The following is a 26,993-nucleotide window of genomic DNA, read 5'->3' on the forward strand; positions in this document are numbered from 1 at the left end:
TTGCACAGTGCTGCGTTTGCACAGTATGTACATATAAATCCACACACTGGCATAAATCATCCACTGTAGTCTGTGGGTTTTTATTTCTGTCTCATAGAAAAAAAGAAATCCATCCCTAGAAAGGTCTCCTCCTTGGAAGTCCAAATGGTTATACAAATCCCTTCCCTGCCCTTCCCTGACTTCCCACAAAACTCAATATTCTTGCTGCCCAAATTCCTTTCCTGCAACCTAAAGACCCCCGAAACCCACTTTTACGTAATACTTCCTTATTACTCCCTAGACAACCTTCCTTGCAGCCATATGCTAATACACACCTCTCTTCATTAAGCCAATATTTTTATGCCAGGTGCCCTTGCCAAAATTGTTCCCTCTCCCCTGGGAATGAGCTAACTCTAATGGCTCTGTTCTTGGCAAAGTCCTGTCTTAGCCTCCAGCTCGGAATTCAAGGCCCACCTCCTCCGTGAAGTAAGCCTGGATGACCGGTGAAAAGTCTTGCCCTGACGCTGCTGCCCCTGGCTGTGCCTCTGTCATTATGCTCAGTGGAGAGCTTCGTAACTCGCAAGGGGCTCACCTGGCCAGTATGTGAACACCCTGAGGACAGGGAGTACATCTTCGCCATCTCTACTTCCCCAGAGCAATGCCTGGCCTGGAGCAGATGTTTAGCTTGTTCAGTAAATTAGGATTGAATAGGAATGTGTTGATTTCTAACACGAACGCTTACTTTTCTGGGAAGATGTTTAGATGAGGAAATCATGTACTTTACTCCTATAACATATGGGAATTTCATCAACCTAGTGGGATACAGGAGTTTCCCCTCAAAAACAACAATAACAAAAAATAGCAAAACTTTGGATAAGTGAATTGAAAACATAAACTCTGGTAGAAACAAGGATTTTTTTCTTCTTTTCTAAATTAGTACCACTTGGTTCAAGGACAAGAGGTCACCTTTGTCAAGTTTAAAATTTATTGGATTTCTTTTGCTTCTCTCAAATTTTAGATCCGTGACTTAAACATACTTCATGAGGAAAGTTACACTGTTCTCTTCATGTTGCTGTATATCAGAGAATAGAGATGCTTTACAAACAATGCTGTACTTCACAGGACTCCTGATAAATGAGTCAATAGACTTACCCCCATTTGGGGGGGGGCAGGAAATCTCAGATACAAGTGAAAAAACATTTTATGCACAGAAGACACGCATAACTGAGCTGATATTAGAACACACAGTATTTACCATCACGCTCCAGGGTTGATTGTGAGAGCTGTTTCCCCTTCCATGATTCCCAAATATCCATTTCAGTTGAATAATTATGGAGTAAGCCCTGCTTTATGAATCAATTTGTTATATGCATTGTGGATGACACAGTGATAATCTGTGGTTCTCAGGATTGATGACCTACACATTAAAGAATGTAGAATAGTTTGAGAGATAACAAACCAAAAACAAACAAAATAACACATAAAAACAAACAAAAACATCCAAGAGATAGCACAAGGCAGTGTGAGATTGAGTGCCTGGCTCAGTTGTTTACCAAATCCTGTAGGAGTTCATAGGACAGAGTGGTCATTCTGAGCTAGAAAATTAGGGGCAAATCATGGGAAATGTGGGCCTTGAGCAGGAAGTCAAAGGTGGCAGGGTTTGGGCAGATGAAGGAAGCCAGTCAGCACTCCCCAGGAGGGAGATGTTTGGAATGAGGGCAGAGCCAGGATGATCCACTGCATGACCAGGGGGCCGAGAGTTGGTGTAATGTACCAATCAGTAACAAGGCTTCAAAGATGTTTAGATGAGGAAATCATGTACTTTACTCCTATAACATATGGGAATTTCATCAACCTAGTGGGATATAGGAGTTTCCCTTCAAAAACAACAATAACAAAAAATAGCAAAACTTTGGATAAGTGAATTGGAAACATAAACAGAGGGGAGGGGGAGGATGCTAACTCCATATTATGGTGTTTGGGGCTTTGTCTTGTAGGTTGCCTTAGTGACTGGGTTTTTTAAACAAGAGAATAACACGCTTATTCTTGTTTTGTTGTTTTGCTTTGTCTCAAGGCAGGGTCTCACTCTTGCCTAAGCAGTAGTAGAGTGGCATGATCATAGCTTGCTGTAGCCTCAAACTTCTGGGGTCAAGTGATCCTCCTGCCTCAGCTTCCCAAATAGCTGGGACTAGAGGTGTGCACTACCAGGCCCAGTTGATTTTTTTTTTTTTTTTTTTTTGTATTTTTTTGTAGAGATGGGGTCTCACCATGTTCTCCAGGCTGGCATCAAGCAATCTTCCTGCCTTAGCTTCCCAAAGCACTGGGATTACAGACGTGAGCCACTGTGTCCAGTCCTTTTTTTTCGATTTTCTTTTCTTTTCTTTTTTTTAAGAAAATGAATGTGGCCGGGCGCGGTGGCTCACGCCTGTAATCCCAGCACTTTGGGAGGCCGAGACGGGCAGATCACAAGGTCAGGAGATAGAGACCATCCTGACTAACACGGTAAAATCCCGTCTCTACTAAAAATACAAAAAATTAGCCGGGTGTGGTAGCGGGCGCCTGTGGTCCCAGCTACTCGGGAGGCTGAGGCAGGAGAATGGCGTGAACCCAGGAGGCGGAGCTTGCAGTGAGCCGAGATCGCACCACTGCACTCCAGCCTGGGCGATAGAGCGAGACTCCGTCTCAAAAAAAAAAAAAAAAAAAAAATGAATGTGTCAAAGCTCTAAAAGATGGTGGAATGAGATGAGTGAAGCCATACCATAGATGAGTAGGTGATGCTGGGTATACCTGTGTGGTAATGGAGCCTGCCTGCACTAGGAGTGAGGCAGTGTGGATGAGAAGAAAGAGGAATTCAGAGAAGGCATGAAGAAAACAGCAGAGAGCTGACAGGGAGAATGAGCTATCATTGATACAAGGGAGGAAGATAAACTGAGAAACCAGCTTGGGAAAAATCGAGAGTTCATATGTAGTTTTTGTGTCTTTTTCCAAAGCACTGGAAGAAAGTATCCAAGCCACACTCAGGCTAAGAAGCAAGAAGCAGGAATCACGAGCTATCTTAAACCGAAAGGGATTTAATGAAGAGAATCAGACGCTTCCAGCAGGGTCAAAAAGTTGGAGAAGTATTCTGTGCCCTCGGCTCCAGGCATAACTCTGGAAGGCCTTTCTGATAAGCTGTGCTTACGGGAGAGGTTAGAATGGAGTATCGATCCACCAAAAGTGTCACAGAAACCTGTTTAGGTAACTCAGCATCTACACACCATTCCATACTGAATCTGCTGCCATACTGAATGAAAACAAATGATCCTGCCCAACACAATGGATTTATTCTTCATACAAATGAAAAGCAGCCCCACCTTCTCTGCAAAAGAAGAGCTATCCAGGGTCTTGTCCATCAGCACCTTCATTACTGGAGATGTTCTTGCTTGTCACAATCATAATCTCTGCAAACGAAAGACTATATTAAGGTGTCAATCACTGCCAACACATCTGTCAAATTAAAGAGAAAAGGAAAAAAGAAAAAAGGAACTTGGCTGATACATCTTTCACAGAATGAGCAAGAAATTGTAGTTAGTATAGTCCTCATTTCTACCAGCGATCACAAAGCCTCATTTCTATAAGTGATCATAATTATAATTATTTGCAATTGACTTCTTTTTGTCCACTCAAAAAACACTTTGGCTATTTGCCTGGCAAATGAAATCTTCATTCTTCATGGGCTTGAGCCCTTTGTGTCCTGTTTATATTGGATCGTTGTAGTCTTCTGTTAACTTTTGCCACTGGTTTGGCACTACTGATGTCGCTGTTGATAACCTGGGGTTCAGCATTTCTGATCTGAGAACTGATGCTTTTAATCAAGGAAAGCACAAAGTTAGAGGAACAGGAAGTCAACATTTGTGAGTGGGCTATTCGCTGTAATAACAAAAAGGATTGTGGATTCTCACTTCCAGGAATCTGGGGCCCATATATTTTGGCCATTGGGAAAACAGCCTCACATCTTGGTCATCCTTTCAAAGTGCATACGGCATACTATAGGACATCACCCAATCTCACACGATGCCACTGATGGACGTTATCTGTGTATGCAAGAGGTCACTCTCCCATCTGTTAAGACCAGCTGCACATGCGTGTTGAGATAAAGAGGAAGATTGCAGAATGCCATAGGAATGAGGCCATTTCTTCACTTCTCTTGCTAGAATATGACTTATTAGGTCAGAAACAAGGTTTATGGGATACTGTAATCGTATTAATGGATTATTTTTGATGGTAGTACTGGCAGAAGCATTTCATACCCAAAATACCTATTCCATAGAGGACAGATAACTGTTTTTTTCACAATGAAAAGGATTTATATAATGAACCTTCCCCTGCGTGTCTGTCTGCCCCCAACAGAATGACTTCATATATGACACTTAACGTTGTCTACTCTTTTTTCTTTTCTTTTCTTTTCTTTATTTATTTATTTGAGATGGAGTCTTGCTCTGTTGCCCAGGCTGGAGTGCAGTAGTGTGATCTTGGCTCACCACAACCTCTGCCTCCAGGGTTCAAGCGATTCTCCTTTCTCAGCTTTCCAAGTAGCTGGGACTACAGGCACGCACCACTATGCCCAGCTAATTTTTTGTGTTTTTAGTAGAGACTGCGTTTCACCATGTTAGCCAGGATGGTCTTGATCTCCTGACCTTATGATCCACCCACCTGAGCCTCCCAAAGTGCTGGGATTACAGGCATGAGCCACCGCACCCAGCCCAACGTTGTCTACTCTTAATAGGAGGCGCATACAGCAGGGATGGGCCAACTCAACCATACGGAGGGAAAGTCCATGTTGTGGAACTCATCTTTAATCTTCATCCCTGATACCATGGCTGTCTTATTCCTGAGCTCACTGGGAAAACACAGATGGCATAAGAAAAGGCTGGCTGACCTTCACAGGCTGGTCATCTCCCCACTTAGTTCCTGAAACACTTATCTGAAATTGATGTCCTGTGGTTAAGAATCATAGAGAACACAAGTATCTTATACTCTGTGCTTATGCCTCTTCTACAGAACTCTTTGTCACCGATTCTCCAGGGTTATTTCTTTCAGATTCTCAAGTATCCAACCTGCCATCGACTTCCTGTGAATCAGTTATGAGCTATACATCTGGACATGTATCCTTCCAAGAAAAAATGAGACATTTCATATTCTGCTCGATTTCCTCCCTTGGGAGAAATTCCCTTTACTACTCTTCTATCGGAGCAAACCTAAGAAGAGCTGCAGAAACCTCTCACGAGCTGTTACCAGCACACCATGCAGAACCTTCTGTAAACTAGCATCAACATTTGTTTTCCTCAGACAATCAAGGGAGGCCATAGTTGAGGGCTGGTTAAAAGAGAGACAGCTGTGCGGCATTGGTGGGCGTGCTGAGAGAGAAGTCTCTGGATCACACTTATGCTCAGCCTCACATATGCCACTTTCATTCCACCCCGTGCTGTTATAAAAGTCAAACTGTGTGACTCACGATTTAGATCTTATGGTCTATTTAGATCTTGATGTCCCATAGTAAGGCATCTGGTCTCTACCAGGACCCAAGAGCAACAAAGAGCCATTTCAGGGGAAAAAAAAAAAATTGTAGTTATTTTCCAAAAAAGCATTACTAGGTGATATGGTTTGGATTTGTGTCCCCCGGCCAAATCTCATGTCAAATGGTAATCTTCAACGTTGGAGGAGGGGCCTGGTGGGAGGTGACTGGATCATGGGGGTGGATGTCCCCATTGCTGTTCTCCTGATAGTGAGTTCTCACAAGATCCGCTTGTTTAAGAGTGTGCAGTGCCTTCTCCTTCTCTTTTTCCCTCCTGCTATAGCCCATGTAAGATGAGCCTGCTTGCCCGCTGCCTTCTGTCTTGATTGTAAGTTTCCTGAGGCCTCCCCAGCCATGATTCCTATACAGCCTGTGGAACCATGAGCCAATCACATCTCTTTTCTTTATAAACTACTCAGTCTCAGGTAGTTCTTTATAGCAGTATGAGAATGGACTAAGACACTAGGCTTGCAATAGTTTCCATGAAGCATCTGGTCCTTCCTATTGCATCAGCTGGGATACCAGACAGCAGATCTCATTGCCCCCTCTAGCTTCAAGCTCTCCTTAAAACCATATTTTCAAGGTACTCAATAAGTGGGTTGGAGCATCATACCCAAAGGAGGTATACTCTGCCTCCAAAATAAAATTAAAAAAAAAAAAAGCCTAACTAAATGAAAAAGGAGCATTGAGCTTCAGTTCAATATCAGATGGAACGAAAGTTTAATGCTTATTTTTTAGTTAGAGGGTGTGAAATACCAACAATTGACTTTCAGTCCCCATCGTTGGGTTACATCTGGACTAGCAGAAACTCCAAAGTTGTGGTGGCCCTTGCAAATTTTCATTGGGATTATCTCCCTTACTCTATCTTACATGTGATTGACAGGATATTGCTGGCTTACCTAGTTCAATAAGTATGATGTCATCAAGAAATTGAACCAATATACTGCCCTGTAGAATGGCAAGGTAGTCGAGTTCCCTAGGGTTAAATTGTGATAGAGAATAAGAATGCTGGTATCTAGTAAAAGAAAGAGTCCAGAATATCTGATACATTTTGCCCAAACTAATGTTCCTTTTACCCTGGTTTAACAACTTTGTAATATATGACAAGACATATTACCCAGCTTCTTCTGTAATTCAATATGAATAAATGTAAATTAATGTAAATAAGTATAAACAAATTGTAACACATCATAATTACTTTGATGAGTAACTCCTTTCTTCCTGAGTCAGATTCTATACTGTGCCTCTAGGGTATGCAGTGATCCGATTATAAGTACAGGTGTAGAGGCAATTGGGGAGGTAGAAGTTGGTATGGGAAGAACTGTCCCTTCTTTCAAGGTATTAAGTGGTGGTAAGATTGGCCTCATCAAAGGAGGAGCCTCTGTTAGCAGGAGAAGTTCCGAAGTCTTCATTCCTTGTCTCCTATTCTTACTCCTAACCAAAAAATTCCTATATTTGCTAAAGAAGACCTCGTGGATGAAGTTCTGAATCAATTTACACTGTAATTCAGTCATGCACATGATTGGTCTCCATTTGGGATTTTTGGCGACATCAGGCCAGCAGCTACAAGAGATAAGCAATCATTTAGGACTTAGAGGCTTGTCACTGGACATACCTTGAACTGAGAATGTAAACCCCCGAGCTGGCATTTTCTTTCTTTGAACCTTTCAGTCTGGTCATGAGCAGCCAGGCCCCCACCCTTCTTAGAGTCCTCATTCTTACTATGATGATGCTGCAGTCACTGGGTCCTCCGTCTGCCTTCGACAGGCTTTGTATTCCCAGGGACCACAGGCGATAATTTAAGCAGCTGTTTCCCAGTATGTCATATGTCCAAGTTCTCATTTACTAGTGGTAATTAGGTTCTTATTGCCTTCAAATCCAACCAAGGCTGATAAGCCGTTCTACGGTCTTGTTCTTGAGGGACTGTTGCCTACAACTACTTTGTCTAGCAAATTCCATGTTAGTAAGCATTAAATTGCAAGAAATAAAAACAGGCACAAAAAGACAAATACTGCACGATCTCACTTACATGCGGAATCTTAAGAAGTTGTTCTCATAGAAACAGAGAGTAGAGAGGTAGTTACCAGAATGGTGGCTGAAGGGGTAGGGTAAGGGGAAATGTTGGGAGCTAAACAATGTGTACCCATGGACATAGAGAGCAGAATAATAGACATGGAGACTAGGAAGGGTGGGAATGTGGGAGAGGTGAGGGATAAGAAATTACTTAATGAGTATAATGTACACTACTCCAGTAATGGTTACACTAAAAGCCCAGCCCCTGTCATCACCACACAATATATCCATGTAACCAAAAATTGCACTTATACCCCTAAATTTGTACACATGTTTTAAACAAGATACAAAATTTCAATTAGACTAGAGGAGTAAGTTTTGGTGATCTACTGCATTGCATGATGACCACAGTTAATCATAATGCATTGCATATTTCAAGGCTGTCTAGACCCTCCAATCCACACACAAAACAATAAGTTGGTGAGGGGATGGATATATTAATTTGCTTGATTTAATTTTTCTACAATGTATCTATAAATCAAAACAGTACATTGCACCCCGTAATATACACACTTGTTAATTTAAAATATATAATTTTTTTAAGCTAACCATTTTAAGTAGAGAGGAATTTAAAATGGAGTGTCCACAATATTGCTGTACACTGGGTTGGAAAACTGGTTCCAGCCTGGGCCTTCAGAAAGGACCCCAGAGCACTGCAGGCCAAAGTACACCAAAGGCTGCTACCTCTGCTGAGTGAGGAAGGCACAGATTCAGGAGAGGATGCACTTGATGTCTGCAGGTCCTCCTTTCCTAGCGAAACAAGAAAGCTCCAGCCATCTCTGCTGCAAAGGGTCTTGAGGCCTACAAGACGAGTGAGGACATCCTGGAACACTATGAGGATTGCAGGGCAAGCTCTCCTATACAGCCAGAGCAGCAGAAGTGGGTCTTTCCCTTGCTTCTTCCTTCCACAACTTTTGTGAGTGCATCTAATCGGCAGGCTCTAACTTACACCCAAAACTCTACTATGAACATGTAGGGTTGTTAGCTGTCCGGACCCTCCAATCCACAAAAGACCTGCAAGAGGGAAGAGTAAGGATGCTGTTGCCGACCACCTCTATCTACCACATTAAGCCACGTTTAAGATGATATCTACCATAACTTAATGCAATCAGTTTCCTTGGCTGTGATTTATCATATGTGTCATTTGTTTGCAACCTCAGTACCACTGGAGAAGTTTGTTGTTTTCTAATTGTTTTTCTATAATTTGATTTCATTTCCATTACTTAAGTTTTAGGGTCCTGAGATAGCTACTTAATCCAAACAACTAATCTTCAGCTGGGGAGCTAACTAAATGAGTGCTGAGCAAGTATTTTTGCTCACTTCTTTAAAATAACTACTCTCATAGGGTCAAACGTTTTGCTTTTTATATGATATTCACAGAAAGCTTTTTTTTTTTTTTTTTTTTGAGATGGAGTTTCACTCTTGTTGCCCAGGCTGGAGTGCAATGGCACAATCTTGGCTCACTGCAACCTCCACCTCCCAGGTTCAAGCAATTCTCCTGCCTCAGCCTCCCGAATAGCTAGGATTACAGGCATGCACCACCACGCTCAGCTAATTTTGTATTTTTAGTAGAGACAGGGTTTCTCCATGTTGGTCAGGCTGGTCTTGAACTCCTGGCCTCAAGTGATCCACCTGCCCCGGCCTCCCAAAGTGCTGGGATTATAGGCATGAGCCACCGTGCCCAGTCCACAGAAAACTCTTTAAATAAATATCCAGATATAAAACTCTATATATGTAACAGGGTTTTTCTCTGTTACCTAGGCAAGACCCTGTTCAGTGGTACAATCACGGCTTCCTGCAGCCTCAACTTCCTGGGCCCAAGTGATCCTCTTGCCTCAGCCTCCTGAGTAGCTGGGACTGCAGACACACATCACCACAGCCAGCTAATTAGAGATGAGGTAATGTTGTGTTGTCCAGACTTAAAGCAATAATTTTTCCAGTGATATTTTATCATTAAGTTTCTTAAGACTTCTGTTTCTTTCTTTTGTGGCTTCAATGGCAGGCACACTTTGCTCCTCACTCTCAGTTATTAGACTCAGAAGAGTCTGAACCTTCGTGGCTTAGCTGTGGCTTAGTTGGAGCTCACTGCTACATCTCTACCAGTAGGCAAGTTCCTGGGGAGGAGGCCCATTGAGTTTGTTCATCTCCACGTCCCAGCACATAAAACAGAGCCTGTGTGAAGCTAGGCCAGCAGCTCTATAAAACATGTTCAATGAATGGACAAATTAATGGAGTTTGCCTTCATAGTTACCTTCCCAGATCTGGTTTCCTACTATTTAAGTATCTACTACAGTCAGTCATCTCATGAATAAAGGTAGGCATTGACCACCCAAAAGGCTATGTTTCTGCCTTCTTAAGTGGGGCTGGAAAGTGGGTGGCATTATCACTGACAGAATCTTCTGTAGTGGCCACTTGCATGAGGAATGGCCAGTAACCAGTGTCTTTCCATGGTAGTCATGTCTGATCCTATGTGTAAGGAACATGGCTGTGCTGCAGCTAATCAGGCATAGGGCAGCAGGCATAGGCTGAGGTAAACAGCCTGGATGACTCAGTGGGTTTGTGGCGCAGGTGCACAGTCCCATGACTTATATAATCATAGCCGTGTAGACATAACATAGAGAAGTTCATCACCTGGCTCTCAGCCACTATTGTGTAATGTATAAAAGTAACACTGACCCTGGGAGGGAGTTGCTGAATAAAGGCATGCCTCATCTACCTGATGTCTCTTGAGCATTGAGTGTTCTTCTAGCTCCCTGCCTCACATCCACCTGCTCCCCTCAGCCCTCACCTGGGGCTGGAACCTGACCCTGAGCATGACCCCATGTAGGATCTGCCCTGGCCTGTTTGTGCAGCCCATGTGGGGCAGGGGGAGCTGACTTCACTGCAGTAAAGCAGGGCACAGGACCAAGACCCAGGCTTCTCTCAGCTGCAGAACTGGTGTGAGGTCCAGTATGAGGACCTGACCCAACTGAGCCAAACACAGTGAAACATGGGATTTTGTTTGCTAGTGGCTGGCATAGATGTTCTTTCTTAGTGGATGAGAACCCAGAGGGATGCAGACCAAGGAGTGGCTATAAGGGGGCTTGTCTGATCCTTGAAATAGAATCCAAACATCAGATCCACTGAACTCTTGATCTGACAAGTTACGTGAGCCAATACATTTCCGTAATATAAAATGAAGTTGAACTTTCTGTTTCTTACAACTGAAGTATTTCTAAGTGATAGAACTACCTGACTTTGGCAGAATCTCAAATAACTTTGCCTGATCAAAAGTCTCCATGATTGTTTATATTTCTGGTGGTGGGAAAAAGGAAACATCATCCGCATTTTTCCTTTCCTCTTCCTTTCCAACACCTTTGAGTTTCTTGGCCAGTTCTTGAAAGCAAGGATGAATCTGACAACCTGCAATGTGCTTTTCAGAGTCTAAGACATGACATGTCTTTACAAAAGTCCTTCTCATATCTTATTTCTGAACTTTCAAAGCGGTCTCAACCTGTACTTCAACAGACATTTAAGTTTTCTTCTCAACACTCATAAAGTCCCTTACTAGATAGGAAATCTCTTCTTTTAATAGAAATGTATAACATAAAAAGGATATATGCAAGAGATATTTGGGGTTTATATTATCCTTTTTTTTTTTTTTTTGCTGGAAGACTCTTTTTCACTATGGTCTAAGTTGAATAATTGTCTAAAAGTCTCGAAACTTTCTGCACATATCTGGAATGTGTTGTTCAAGTGTAGCACTGTTTTTCTTTATGTCAGGGCTGAAAGATGAGGCCACAGGAAAATTTCTGGCCAAACATGTTGCTATCTATTAAATGTTTATTATCTCTGAAACCAATGTTGAAACTTAATTCCCAATATCACAGTACTAAGAGGTGAAGGGCCAGCGCAGTGGCTCATGTCTATAATCCCAGCACTTTGGGAGGCCGAGGTGGGTGGATCATTTGAGGTCAGGAGTTCAAGACCATCCTGGCCAACATGGTAAAGCCCTGTCTTTACTAAAAAAAAAAAAAATACAAAAATTAGCCGGGCACAGTGGTTTGTGCCTGTAGTCCCACCTACTCGTGAGGCTGAGGCAGGAGAATCACTTGAACCTGGGAGGCAGAGGTTGTAGTGAGCCCAGATTGCACTAATGCAATCCAGCCTGGGTGACAAGAGTGAAACTCCAACTCAAAAAAAAAAAAAAAAGAGAGAGAAAAAGAGGTGGAGTCTTTAAGAGGTGAGTGGATTAATGCAGTCCTGGACTAATGGGTTATAGAGGGCATGGGTTGGTTATCTGAAGAGCAGGTCTATACTAAGAGCCAGTTTGGCCATCTCTGATGAGTCCCTACCACGTGATGCTCTGCACTGCCTTGGAACTCTACAGAGTGTCCCTACCAGCAAGAAGGCCCTCACCAGATGCAGCCCCTAGACCTTGAACTTCCAAGTCTCCATGTCTGTAAGATCTGTGTGATCTTTCTTTGTTAAATCTAGAAAGAAAGCAAACAATCTCCTTACAGTTACAGGTATCTTTGAAGTAACACATCTCGATTTCCTGCCCAAAGCTGATTCTTTATTCCCAGTTCAGGAATGACAACCTCCCACCCTTTCTGTACTCTTACTTTCTAGTTGTTCAAGCTAGAATCTCAGGAGTTGCTCCTAATTATTTTCCTTAATTCTACATGTAATCCCCATGACCGCCTTGCCGACAATAACTGCATGAATCCTCACTCCTTTTTCTTCTTCTTTTTTTCAGTTCCTTTATTTGAAATTCCCTGTCATTAGCCTGCATTTACTTTCTATTTAACATCTTTAATTAAAGTATAATTGACATATAATAAATTGCACATATTTAAAGCACACAGCTCGATAAGTTTTGATATATGTATATGCCCATGAAATCAGCACCACAATTAAGATAATGAACATATCATCATCCCCAAAAGTTTCCTTGGGACTTTCTGTAACCCCTCTTTCTTGCTTCTCCCTACTATCCCCAGGCTACCACTCATATGCCTCCTGTCACTACATATTAGTTTGCATTTTTTAGAATTTTACATAATGAAATCATATGGTATGTACTCTTTTTTATTGTCTTCTTTCATGCAGCATAAGATTCAATAATTTTGTAACATATATCAATAATTCATTCTTTTTTTATTGGGGAATTCTTTGCATACTATCAATAGAATGCAATACAATTCCACAATAAAAAATGAATGTCACAGTTTGCTTAGCCATTCACCGGTTAACATTTTTTTGTTTAGCCATTCACCAATTTGTTTAGCCATTCACCAGTTAACATTTGGCTTGATTTCAAGTTTTGGCTATTACAAATAAGGTTCCCATGAATATTTATATACGTCTTTTTTTTTTTTTTTTTTTTTTTTTGAGATGAAGTCTTGCTCTGTCACCCAGGCTGGAGTGCAGTGGTGTGATCTCAGCTCACTGCAACTTCTGCCTCCTGGGTTCAAGCAGTTCTTCTGCCTCAGTCTCCAGAGTAAATGGGACTACACGTGCGCACCACCAAACCCCTCTAGTTTTTGTATTTTTAGTAGAGATGAGGTTTTCCCATGTTAGCTAGGCTGGCTTAAACTCCTGATCTCTGATGATCCACCTACCTTGACCTCCCAAAGTGCTGGGATTACAGGCATAAGCCACCATGCCCAGCCAGTACAAGTCTTATATAGTCAGATGCCTTCATTTCTCCTGGGTCAATATGTAGAAGTGGGATGTTTGCATCATTTAATATGTGTATGTTGAACATTTACAAAACTCCCAAGTATTCTTATACACCAACAAGAGACAAGCAGAGAGCAAAATCATGGATGAACTCCCATTCACACTTGCTACAAAGAGAACAAAATACCTAGGAATGCAGCTTACAAGGGACATGAAGGACCCCTTCAAGGAGAACTACAAATCACTGCTCAAGGAAATAAGAGAAGACACACACAAGTGGAAAAACATTCCATCCTCATGAATAGGAAGAATCAATATAGTGAAAATGGCCATAATGCCCAAATTAATGTATAGATTCAATCCTATTCCCATCAAGCTACCATTGACATTCTTCACAGAATTAGAAAAAAAAAAAACTGCTTTAAATTTCATAAGGAACCCAAAAAGAGCCCATATAGTGAAGACAATCCTAAGCAATTAGAACAAAGCTGGAGGCATCACGCTACCTGACTTCAAACTATACTACAAGACTACAGTAACCAAAACAGTAGCTACTGGTACCAGACAGACAAATAGATCAATAGAACAGAACAGAGACCTCAGAATTAACACCACACATCTACAACCATCTGATTGTCAACAAATCTGACAAAAACAAGCAATGGGGAAAGGATTCCCTATTTAATAAATGGTAAACTGGCTAGCTATATGCAGAAAACTGAAATTGGACCCCTTCCTTACACCTTATACAAAAATTAACTCAAGATAGATTAAAGACTTAAATGTAAAACCCCAAACCATAAAAACCCTAGAAGAAAATCTAGGCAATACCATTCCGGACATAGGCATAGGCAAAGACTTTATGATGAAAACACCGAAAGCAATTGCAACAAAAGCTAAAATTGACAAATGGGATCTAATTAAACTAAAGAGCTTCTGCACAGCAAAAGAAATTAGCATCATAGTGAACAGGCAATCTACAGAAAGGGAGAAATTTTTTGCAATCTACCCATCTGACAAAGGTCTAATATCCAGAATCTACAAGGAACTTAAACAAATTTACAAGAAAAAAACCAAACAACCCCATCAAAAAGTGGATGAAGGATATGAACAGACACTTCTCAAAAGAAGACATTTATGTGGCCAACAAACATATGGAAAAAAGCTCATCGTTACTGATCACTAGAGAAATGCAAATCAAAACCACTATGACATACCATCTCATGCCAGTCAGAATGGTGATTATTAAATAGTCAAGAAACAACAGATGCTGGTGAGGCTGTGGTGGAATAGGAATGCTTTTACACTGTTGGTCGGAATGTAAATTAGTTCAACCATTGTGGAAGACAGTGTGGTGATTCCTCGAGGATCTAGAACCACAAATACCATTTGACCCAGCAATCTATACACAAAGGAATATAAATAATTCTACTATAAAGACACATGCACTCATATGTTTATTGCAGCACTATTTACAATAGCAAAGGCATAGAACCAACCCAAATGCCCATCAATGACAGACTGGATAAACAAAATGTGGTACACATACACTATGGAATACTATGCAGCCATAAAAAAGAATGAGTTCATGTCCTTTGCAGGGACATGGATGAAGTTGGAAGCCATCATCCTCAGCAAACTAACACAGGAACAGAAAACCAAACATCACATGTTCTAATTCCTAAGTGGGAGTTGAACAATGAGACTACATGGACACAGGGAGGGGAACAACACACACCAGGGGTGGGGGGCAAGGGGACAGAGACCATTAGAACAAACACGTAATGCATGTGAGGCTTAAAATCTAAATGATGGGTTGATGTGTGCAGCAAACCGCCATAGCCCAAGTATACCTACGTAACAAACCTGCACATTCTGCACATGTATCCCGGAACTTAAAGTAAAATAAAATAAGTTAATTAATTAAAAAGAAAAGCAAATTGAGGAAATGTGCATTAAGGAAATACAGAAGAAGTATTACTACTACACTCATATTAAATTGGCTAAAATTAAGAGACTGATTATATCTAGTGTTGGCAAAGAAGGGGAGGAATTGGGACACTCATATATACTGCTCGTAGGATGTAGTACAACCTCTTTGGAATACAATTTGGGATCCTCACTCCTTCTATTTCCATCTAACTCCACTGCCAGGACTGCAGCCATGCCTCCATCCTCTGTGCCCTGGATCACAGCCTGGTCCCTGGTGTCCCGGCTTCTTCTGACGCCTTGTCCAGTCCATCTCCCATGAGAGGTAGTATGAAATATGTTTAAAGTAAATCAGATTATGCCACTCCACTTCTTAAACCTCTTCAAAGATCTAAAACTTTTCTACCCTGGCTCACAAGACCCTATATGATCTGGCCTGTGTCTAGCCCCTCCTCTCAAGTAAATCAATTTCAACTGGCCCCTTGTTCACTATAGTCTGGGTTCCCTGTGCTGACTTCCTATGCTTTAACATGCCACATTCACTCCAGATAGGGAGACTTCCTGTCATTACTCTCACTGCCTGGGAGTTTGCTCTTGGTTTTTGTCATTGCTTTTTTCTCCAGAGACTTTATTTTTTAGAGCAGTTTTACTTTCACAGCAAAATCAAGAAGAAAGGACAGAGTTCTCATACACCACCTGCCCCCATGCATGCACAGCCTCCTCCACTATCAACACCACACTCGTAGTGGTACGTCTGTTATAACCGATGAGTTTACACTGACACATTGTTGTGTGTCACACCAAAGTTCATAGTTTACCTTGGGGTTCACTCAGTGTTGGACATTTTAGAAATTTTGACAAATGTATGACATGTATCCACCCCTACTATATATAGAATACTTTCACTGCCCTAAAAATCCTTCTGCCTATTCATCACTCCCTCCCCATCTCAAACCAAGGAAATCACTTTTTTTAATGTCTCTATCACTTTCGCTTTTCTAGAATGCCATATAGTTGGAATGATACAGCATATAGCCTTTTTCAGGTTGGCTTCTTTCCCTTAGTAATGTTCATTTAAGGTTTCCCCATGACTTTTCATGACTTGAGAGCTCATTTATTTTTTTGGAACTGAATAATATTCTACGGTCTGTGATATGGTTTGAATGTGTCCCCACCCAAACCTCATCTTGAATTGTAGCTCACATAATCCCCATGTGTTGTGGGAAGGACCCAGCGGGAGGTAATTGAATCATGGGGGCGATTACCCCCATGTTGCTGTTCTCATGATTGTGAGTTCACACAAGATCTGATAGTTTTATAAGGAGCTTTTCCCCTATTTGTTCCACACTTCTCTTTCCTACCACCATGTGAAGAAGGGCATGTTTGCTTCCCCCTTCCTCCATTGTTGTAAGTTTCCTGAGGCCTCCCCAGTCCTGTGGAACTGTGAGTCAATTAAACCTCTTTCCTTTATAAATTACCCAGTCTTGGGCAGTTCTTTACAGCAATGTGAGAATAGACTAATACGGTCTGTATGCATCATAGTTGATTTATCCATTCACCTACTAAAGGAATATCTTGGTTTCTTATGTTTTGACAATTCTGAAAAAAGCTGCTTAAATACTCATGTGCAGGATTGTATGTGATGTTAGGTTTCAGCTCATCTGGGTAAAGACCAAGGAGCACGATTGCTGCAGCTCTTGGTTTTAACCTCGCTGGGTTATACTTTTATCCAGATATCAGCTGTTTAACACATTAATTTATTAATTCACTCAGCTCACTGATTCAGCAATCATTTCTTGGTAACTGATGTGTAGGTGACATGGTCTGGGTGTTGGGGACATGACAGTAAGTAGAGTGGGTTCTGCCCACTGGGACAGATGTCAGGGCACAAGCACTGGGGAGGATGACGCACACAGTGAGAGGTGCTGGGAGTCGCACATGTGCTGACCATGTCTGGCTGACCCTGTGACAGGGTGTGGGAGTGAAGAGGAGTCGGACAGCCTCCCCAGTTTTCAGCCCTAGCAAGTGGGAGAACAGGGGCACATGCAGGCAGTGTGCTGCAGGGAGATGCTCCTCACAGGACCCAGGAGAGAACCAACTGCCAGGGATGGCAGTGACCATGATGGCTGTGGTGGGACAGGCAGACAGCCATCTTACCAATGGAACTCATGCTGCTTATACGTAGGGAGGAGACAAAGGGTAAAAAAGGGAAGGACCAAGAATGATACCAAAAAAACCAAAAAAGTTTGATATTCAAAACACTCTCAAGGACATTTCCCAGAGAAACTGGACTTGAATGAACCTTGGAGAACTGGTTGGATTTACTGCCTGGGATGGCCAGGGGGTGCCACCTGCATGCCAAGCCGAGTGACTGTCATCTTCTGCCACTGGTGCTGTGTGGATACAGTTCAAAGGGAGGACTTTTCAGCTGTGGATATCCAGCTACAGTTCTTTGAATGGCGGATAGAACAGCAAAGTTTTATTTCTGGCTGCTCCCTTCTGGCTGCTCACTTTGCCTCAGCCTTGCTTTCCTCCCAGCTCCCACTGAACTGCCCGCCGTACCCAGTACGAGAACCCCTGCTCATCCCAGTGCTGGTGAGCATGCAGCTCAGTCACCTCCAACCCATCTCCTGGAGCTGTCCCACGGTTCCCTCGGAACCACTCTAGGGCACGTAGTGTCTGACTCTGAGTGCTCCACTTTGTGGGGCACTGCTTAAAACAAAAGCTCTGGAACGCAGCACCATCGAGAGGCAGCTGTTGATTTAATTTATTAGCATATGCATCCCCTGAAATGGCTACTAGGTGAGGTCTAGAAACCAAGGAGACCCCTCACCGGCCTCAGGTGAAGGGGAAACCTGCCCCTCCCTTTCCCATTCCTCCTGGGAGGTGGGACATGCCCCTGCCCACTGCTCCACAGAGAATCTCCTCCTCAACACATGCGGTCACCTCTGAGCACCTGCCTTCTTCTTCCTCCGATCCCGGAAGCTACAGGAAGCTTCTCATGTGACCAACTGTTACAGCTGCCAGGTGTTCTCAAATCTGAACTGTTACAGCTGCCAGGTGTTCTCAAATCTGAACTGTTACAGCTGCCAGGTGTTCACAAACCCGCAAGGCAGAGCGGGCTTGTCCTCCTTTACAGGGGGCGACTGCGGCGTGAAAGTTGTGAAAGTCCTTTCAAATGTTGCTTTACCTTTTTTTTTTTTTTTTTTTTTTTTACATTTCTCAATCCACTTTCTCAGGTTGAAGAAAATTTTGCTTAATAATCATATCAGTTTTGCATTCTATTTCAAACTAATTGTTTCAAAACTAAGTTGTTTTTGTACGGTTTCTAAGTAAAATCAGTGTTTCAGGAAGAAGCAACATGTTTACCCTCTGGCTTCGAATCACTTCGAGGGTAAGTGCGGAGGCTGTGAGCAAATTGCCGATGTCTGGGGACAGGTCGAAATCCCACCACTATAACCTGGAATATTGAGAAAAACTGGAGCAAAGATAGCTTAGGACTACGCCTGGTGGAATGCGTGTGGGTGGATACTAAGGTGGTTCCTACAAGATGCCTTCCCCCCCAGGATAACCCAGAGGATGGCCTTTCCCTTTGGCAAGAAGGTTTGGTTATGTCCTAATAGTGTTGGAAATTCTATTTATGTGGAAAACACACAGGGAAAGACAGACATCTTGTGGGCATATGGTAGCATTACATCACAGGCCTGGAAATTAATACCTAATAATCAGATCATATCATTGAATAACACACTGTCAGTCACAAACAATTCCATCAAACATCTCTCCAGCTTTTAAAAGAAAAAATGAACATATAGTTCATTTTTCTTATGGTTAAATGCATCAAATAAAAGCATAGCCTTGAACTTCCAAAGAACAGATGGCTTTCCATTTTGAGTTCTCCCTGGTTTCTAGACCATATCTATTAGCCATTTCAGCAGAGGTATATGTTAATAAACTAAATCAACAGTTACCTCGCAATGATGCTAATTCCAGAGCTTTTGTTTTAAGCAGATACCAAGTATCTGAGAGGTAATGAATGTGCGGGGTAAGAATTGAGACTTTTTGAGTTGGATCCTCTGAACAGCTGGCTGGATTCGACAGGCACAGGGAATCCCAAGACCAGAGTCTGGAATGCAGACATTCCTCTGGGTCTTAGGGTTTCTCTGGCAGAAAAACAACAAGTTTATCTTGGAAGTTGGACAGGAAAAATGCTTTTAAAGAAAAAGCAAACCATCTTTTTCCTATGAGTAAGCTGAAGATATATTTATCTCCTTTCCAAAAATGGATATCATCATCAATAAATTATTGATAACTACTCTTTGTCTGGTGAATCCTATAGGGTTCCCATCCTTGTCACTTTCACTTAAATTACAGTTGTTTTTCTGTAAGGAAACACCAGCACAAATAGGTCATTTGCTTAAGAATTTAAAGACAGATGTGTGGTTCCGAAGCCATCATTCACCACTTGCTGCAGTATAGACATTTGCTTGTTTCCATCATGATGAAAAAACAGGTGTGGCCCATCATGCAGGAAAGAGAAAAAATGTAATTCTGACCATTCCTCAATTAGCGGCCTACTAAATTTTCATTATGACCAATAATCACCCTGTTTTTGTACAACCTGCATGCTAAGAATGACTTTTACATTTGTAAGTTTCTTAAATAAACAGAAGATGACAAATAGGTGGCACAGACCTGGGTGACTTACAAAGCCTAAAATATTTACCATGTGGCTCTTCAGAGTCTGCCTATCCCTGCATTACATAAACAAGACTTGTTTTCATTAGATGTCTTGAGAACTGGCTTTGAGAAAGGCAGGAGAAAATACACTTTTATTAACATTTTTGAAGGGAAATATTTGTTACTTCGTACCTTCAATTATTTGCGGTAAATTTGATTCCTTCTGACATTCATTTGACATCTACTATGCAGCACTTTGCAGCATTTAAAGGGAAGACTCATCTCTAAGACATAAAAATCACTCTCATCCAACTCAAAATGTGGTGTTACTAAAAATTACTCCGTGCTAAAGGGCAAAAAAAGGTTGGAGATCCTTGGGGTTGTGGAGGTAAACCACGGAAACTGGAAGAGCAGGTAGGCTTTGCACACCTAGAGCTGGAAGGAAGTGTGTTCCAGGTGAGGGAAAACACTCGCAAGGGTGCACAGACAGGGAGGCAGCAGTGAGAATTCCAAGGGCCCCTAATCATAAAAGCGCGTCATGGCTGTGGGTGGATGGTTTACAGGGAGAGAGAGCTGGTGTCTTCTCCAGTAAGGTACTTTGGAAAAACACTCATTTAAGTAACCGTACATAAAAGCGAAGTAATGGTGAAGATAAATTTGTCTGGGATCAGACGCTAGCACCAGAACGATCATGATCCCTACAGGTCTCTCTCTAATACCTGCAGCCCCTTTCCTTAATGGGTCACATGGTCTGTCTTCCATTGTATAGCTGCGTCCCGCTGTGAATCTGCTCACTTCCCTCTTCTTTTTTAACCTTACCCTTGTTTTCTGCCTACCTGTCTCTGAGAAAAGCTGAGACTTCTACCACGGGCAGGTCCTCAGGTACACGCCTTTCTTGCTTGGATGTCAACGTCAGGAAATCTAACTATCGCTGGATGTCTGCTTCCGCCACTCCGTCATTCCACAGCAGGTGGTATCCAGAGTGTGTAAGCAAGGTCAGGGGTGCTAAATTTGGAGAAGAGAAAAATGCAGACTGCTTTTTTTGGAAGGAGTGTTTTCAGTTGCAATTTCCATACTGAAGAGATAGAAATTGGCTGGTAAGGTCTAGACAGTAACTTAACTAAACATGCACTCCTCCTCTTGAATTTGGACTTTATAAGGAATTTGGATTTTATAACCACACGATGGAGGTTGCCAGAGGCTTCTCAACAAGGTACTGATGGTGACAAGCTGTGAATACTAAAAAGACAATTCTGAAAAACCTCGGTTCAAACGAGATCTGAATTTACCCACTAACTATGGCCACGAGGAGTTTATTCCTTTTTCTTTCCACTTTCCCTCTCTCCCGAGAGGTGTCAAAAACAGGATTTGGAGGTGGCAGGATAATGGCCAAATGGATGGACAGGGTGGCGAAGGATTCAACCAGGCTCTGGGCTTGGCGCATGGTGGGCGGTGGCGCCCACAGCTGGGCCTGGGAACCCTCCGCTCGGGCATTAGGGGCTGCCGCGGCGACCGGCAAGGACACGTAACCTAAGAGCGAGAGGTCGGAAGACAAGGGGACTGTTACAGGAGGAGAGCCGCCACTGGCTGCCAAGGCCATGCAACTGGCGCCGAAGCGCACTGGTAAAGTGCACGATCTCCGCCCGCCCCGCGGCAAGTCGGGAACTGTAGTCCCTCCCTCTCCTGCTCCCTGGCCCAGGACGGGTCCCGGGACAGCGCCTGTCCCTCTAGTTGTAAATCACGCACTTTCCTGTCCTGGACGCGGGGTCCTCCCACTTCTCAGGCGTCTAGAGCTTACGTCACGGGCGGGTCACCGCCCACATAGCGGAGGCCTTTAGGTGTCTATGGAAAGCCTGTCGTACAGCAAGCTGGCAATAAAGGGTCGACCCTCAACAGTGGAAGGAATGCACCTTCGATCCCTCCACTCCTCTTGGCTGCTCCTCTGCAGGGGTTTCCCCCGCCGCATCGCACAGCTCCTCTCCCGGTGTTGCTCAGGCAGCGCCTTAGGCAGTCCCGCGCCCTATGGAGGGGCGGGGCGAGCCAGGGCGGGGCGGGGCCCTGACTGGACTGCGTCGCGCTCGGGGGCCGCGCCGGGTAGCGTTTCTTTTTAGTGCCTGAGGCAGCTCTGGCTCGGAGAGCCTTTCGCTAGCCCCACGGGGACCTCTGTGCACGGATGGACCCGCCCGGACCTGGCGGGAAGCGGCCTGGCAGGCGGCGGCCCCGGCGGCATCAGCAGAGACAGGACGGGGCCGACGCCGCGGGCCCCTGAGGCGTGCGTGCCCACCGGGCCCGGCGGCGGCACCATGATGCCGGGCGAGACCCATTCGGCGGCGCCCGGGACGGCGGCGGACCTGTCGCGATGTCAGGGCTGCGCCTCTCTGCAGCAGGTGTGGCACCTCCCGGGGCCGCGGGCGCGTGGGGCGACTGGGCCCGGCCGGCCTGGAGCGCAGGGATGTGGGGTCCGGCCGCGCGGACTGTGCCTCAGTGCGCTGCTCTCTCTTCCCGACCGAAGCTCATGCTCGCTCGTCTCCCTGCTGCCTTTTTCCTACATGAGTTTTGGGGACGGCTTCCATTGCGTTATTTAGAATTGAAACCCAGAGTTCATTGACTGGAATGCGCTGGTGTAACGGTGGGGGTGGAGCGAGCGAGTTCTGGAGGGCCCCCACCTTCCCTACCCGGCCTCAGCGCGGCCTGGGGCTGACCCCCTAGGTCAGTGAGGGACAGGTGAAACGCCGAGGGCAATCATCTCCCTGAGGATAACGCTTTGGTCTTCTGGCCCATCTTGAGTGTTTGTTGTTTGGAGGCAGAATCTTACGTGACATGTGGGTTGTCTGAGTCATTAGACTCGAAGAGTCCAGGGAGGCATTTCAGCTTATATCAGATGTGCCATCCCGAGGCTAATATTTTAAAAAGCAAGCCAAGTAATTGGCCAAGTAGCTTGTCAGTTGTTTGATAAAAGTAGTTTATTAAAGACATGCAGAGCCTGGAAGTTTCTAACAGCGGCGTGGGCTCTTCTTTATAGTGACATAAGGGAGAATTGCTGGAGTATGGCTCCAGATCTTATGGGGTGGTGCTAGGGAAATAGTCCCCCTCATTTCCCACGACTCTCCTAGCTGCCTGATGTCGGGGGTCTCTTTTAACTTCCTACTATCGCGGTTTCAGTGATAAAACGGAACTCACCAGCACCTCATCACCTACTCTGCCTAGTGTCCTAGGAACTACAGACATTGTGGTGAACAAAATAGGATCTCTCATAAGTAATATGCGTGTGTGTGAATAAGGCCTTAGAAGATTTTAGGTGTTAGAAAATAAAGGAGGATGTTGGAATATTGGTCTTGTCTCTCAGCTAGGGTAGTCAGGGTATTTTTGAGTCAGTAACTTTTAGATACTTGAATAATGAGAAGGATCAGGCTGTCAGAAGAGATGTGGGAGAGGCTTTCTGGATAGAGGGGTTAACAGGTGGAAAGGTTCCTGTGGTGAGAAAGAGCAGGGTGTCTTTGATGAGCACAACATGGTATGGTTGGCATGAGCACAGTGCTGACGGAAGATGGTTGATGTGACCGGAAGGGAGTGCAGGCTTAGGCCATGCCGAGAAACTTGGTTTCCATTTAAAGTGCAGTATCTGTGAAGTGATTGCAAACATTTTAAGTGTTGAGGGGAGGGGAGGAAGGAAATGTGCTGCTTTTGTGAGTAGAAGGAGAACTAATAGTAAGATCATTGCCTTCACTGAGCTGCATTGTGTAGGTATCTTATAACGCGCCCCGCCCCCCCCACCCCAGGAACGTGATTGCAGTTCTCCCGAATATTTAATACATTGTATTTATTATTTGAGCCAATTCACTCAACAAATATTTATTGATCACCTGCTGTATTTTAGACACTGCACATATGGCATTGGGGGAGAAAAAGACAAAAATTCTTGATCTCTTGGAGCTTCCATTTTAGCAGGGTGGCAGGATAAATGAAACAAATGAGTTATGTTAGAGGGTAAGGAAAACGTTGTTGATGAATTGAACGGAGATGGGGAGGGAATGAATGGGTGGGGACTAGGCCAGTGGCTGTTGGAATTTAAGTAGGGAGTCCTGGAACGTTTATGTTGGAGCAAAGCTGAGAGAATAAGCTCTGTTGAAATCTTGGAAGTAAAGTCTCCCGTACAGTGGAAACATCAGATGTGAAGAATTGTAGCAGGAGCTGGCTTGGTGTGCTTGGGAAGAGCCAGAAAGCCAGTGAAGCTGGAGCGGAGTGAATGCTGGGAGTCAGGAAGGTAGGAGGAGGGCCTGATTGTGTGGGCTCCTGTAGACCATTGTTGGGGTTTGGGTTTCTCTGATGGAAATGGTGAGTCATTGGAGGCTTTTGTGCAGAAGAACTACTGATGTGAATTGTGCTTTTCGGTCATGGATCTGTTCTGGTTAAATTTAGCAACTGTATCCTTCTGGTTACTTAGGCCAGAAACTAGATGACATCCTTGGTGCAGCTCTTTTTTCTCACAACCTGTATCCAGTTTATCAGATTCTGTCTGCTCTACCTTCATAATTCACCCGCTTTTTGACATCTCCACTGCTTCCACCGTGGTGTGAACTACTCAAATCTATGGCCTCGAGATTGAATCTCCTTTCTTCCACCCTTGCCACATTCCCGCTGTGGGTTCTCAAGACATCAGTAAGGGTAATCCTAGATCCAGGGGTCTGCAGACTTTTTCCGTAAGGGGCAAGATCACAAGTATTTAGGCTTCGGGGGCTTGTTCAGAACTGCTCAGCGCTGCCATTTTCATGTGAAAGCATCTGTAGACAATTCATAAAGAAATGAGTATGCCTGTGTTCCATTGAAACTTTGTAAACGCTGGCGTAGGGCCTTAGTTTACAGAGCTCTTCTCTAGGTCAGAACACTTGCATTTGGATTTTCTGTGGCCTGGAATTGGATCACCTTTTTAGGGGAAAGTTATGAGTGGAGTCTCCGGAGGAATTCTGTAGTTGTGCAAAGTGAGTCTAGAAAACTAGGTTCCTGGCAGTTTATAGAGAACCTTGAATGGTAACTATCATAAATTATCGTACTTATTTCTGTCAGTATTACGGGATGGTGAAGGTTTTTGCATAGTTACATTAGGACAGTGCTTGTAGTAGAAGTAACAGTTAGTGGTATGCAGGATGGATTGAGGGGTTGCAACTAGGTATGGTTTTGGTGTTGTGACTTTGTTTTGAACTGTAATGTTAGGCTAACTTGCCTCTGTCTTGAATAGTGGTTTGCTTGCACTGAAAATCTTCCTTTCATTTCTTAATCCTCCCTGTCCTTTTTTTCTTTAGTTGTTGAAGAAATAACAGTACATTTGCAGAGATCATTATTTGATTCAGAAGTGTATAGATAGACTGTGTTTTCTGTGCCTTTTGTTCGTAGTCTCACAAATTACTTCATATCTGTTTTGTTACTCTCATTAATTACAGTAGTTCATTGCTGATCCATAGCCCAATGCCCACGTGGGTTGCAGAACTTTGGCAGTCAGATAATGTGGGTCCTCACTCTGGTCATATTATGTATTACGTATGATTAAGTAAATCTTAAGTTGTGTATTTTAGTCAAGCTAGTGAAGCTGACATAGGCACTTTATTCTGGTGAAGGAGAGGCCCGTATCTGCCGACTTCACTGCAGTGCAAAACCATCGGATTCTCCTGGGGATCCAGATGAGCGTTTGAAACACGATTATGTTGTTCATCTCATGTATATAGATTAGATTCAGTGAGTTTGGTGTATGGTTGTCCTTGGTACAGATTTGAGCCTATCCATAAACTTGTGCTGGACTCCCACTGATAATTGCTAGTGATTTAAGTGTCGTTTGGAACTTGAAACATTTTATTCCAGACCTATTGATTTATAAATGGCTCTGTTACAGGGAATGCTCACAAAATTGTAATTCATTCATTTACCAAACACATTTATTGAGCGTCGATGTATATGTGATGCTATGCTGTGTTTCAGAATATAATCATGAACAGAAGAGGCATGGAGCTCATTCTAGTTGAGGTTACAGTTAAGTAGAAAAGCAACCACAGTTTATGTGTAATATAAATATTATGGTAAGGGACATATGAGGTACTCTGGGAGCATGTAGCCGGGATAGCCATATAGGAATTGTGCCACCTCTCTGAAGGCTTCATAAAAGTGAATCTAAATTGAGGTCCGAAAGATGGTTTGCAGTTAACTAAGAGGGAAAAGATGGAGGGAGAGTGTTGTAGACAGAACAGGTTGTGCCGAGGCTTGGAGGGGAGAAAGTAGTTGATGACAGATGAAGCACAGAGTAGAGGTGGGGATAACTGAGGTGGGGCTGTAGAGACTGGGGTTTGCCTTCCCAGCACCCAGAAGCCACTCTGCTTGGGTTTGGTGGGTGGGTGTGGTTGAGGCACAGTTAGAGAGAGGTGGACATTCCTGCCTTGTCGCCCTGTTCCAGTCCACACTGTGCCAGAGGTTCTAACAGGTGAGAAGACGCAGTCATCTCTGCTAGAGATCACTGTAGGCTTTGATTTTAAATAAGAGCAGTTAATAAACAGCAAGCACACCAGGAAGAAGTGGTTTATCAGAGAGGAGTCATGCTGAGTAATTAGCCAGATCTCTTCCAGCAAAACAGTAAGTGTGAGTAGTGTGATGTTTAAAAATAATTTATTTTGAAATAATTTCAGACTTACAAGAAAGTTGCCAGAATGATACAAATCACCCTGATGTTCTCAAATTCACAAATTGTTAACATGTTACTGCATTTGCGTCATCATTGTGTGCACACATACACTTTGTCTCACGTACATGCTCCAAGGTATACTTCCTCCAAATATGAACTTTTTCCGACATAATTACGCTACACCCCTTCAAATCAGGATAGTAACATTGGTGTAGCTGTAGACCTATTCAGATTTTGCTTGCTGACCTGGGAGTGGCTTTTTGCTTTCTTATTCAAAGTCATGTCAGGAATATGTGTTATATTTTATTGTCATGTCTCTTCAGCCTTCTTCATTTAGTCTTTGTCTTTCATGTTTGTGAAAGTTTAAGCAGCAGAGCCTTGCATTCCTCAGCGAACGTTTTTACAACTTCTGAAGACATTTTGGGTTGTCAGTGTTGGAGTCCCTAGGAC

At 43.5% G+C, this 26,993-nt stretch overlaps 1 protein-coding gene and 1 long non-coding RNA gene across 2 annotated transcripts in view; one reads left to right on the forward strand and one right to left on the reverse strand.

The window, feature by feature from the left end:
• LOC106998642 (uncharacterized) overlaps window positions 1–21,698 on the reverse strand; it is a 29,645-nt gene extending 7,947 nt beyond the window's left edge. Inside the window, exons 1-3 of the long non-coding RNA XR_013418154.1 lie at window positions 21,626–21,698; window positions 20,716–20,884; window positions 3,333–3,419 (exon numbers count right to left, since the gene is read on the reverse strand). This is a non-coding gene — a long non-coding RNA (uncharacterized LOC106998642). The remainder of the gene's footprint in view (window positions 1–3,332; window positions 3,420–20,715; window positions 20,885–21,625) is intronic.
• Window positions 21,699–21,943: 245 nt separating this feature from the next.
• Window positions 21,944–26,993, forward strand: part of ICE1 (interactor of little elongation complex ELL subunit 1) — a 73,227-nt gene continuing 68,177 nt past the window's right edge. The window contains exon 1 of the mRNA XM_002808424.4: window positions 21,944–22,266. Coding sequence (XP_002808470.4) covers window positions 22,183–22,266 — 84 coding nt within the window. The 5' untranslated portion in view covers window positions 21,944–22,182. The remainder of the gene's footprint in view (window positions 22,267–26,993) is intronic.

Source organism: Macaca mulatta, chromosome 6 (assembly GCF_049350105.2).
Source record: "Macaca mulatta isolate MMU2019108-1 chromosome 6, T2T-MMU8v2.0, whole genome shotgun sequence".
In the NCBI taxonomy this organism is placed as follows: Eukaryota; Metazoa; Chordata; class Mammalia; order Primates; family Cercopithecidae; genus Macaca; species Macaca mulatta.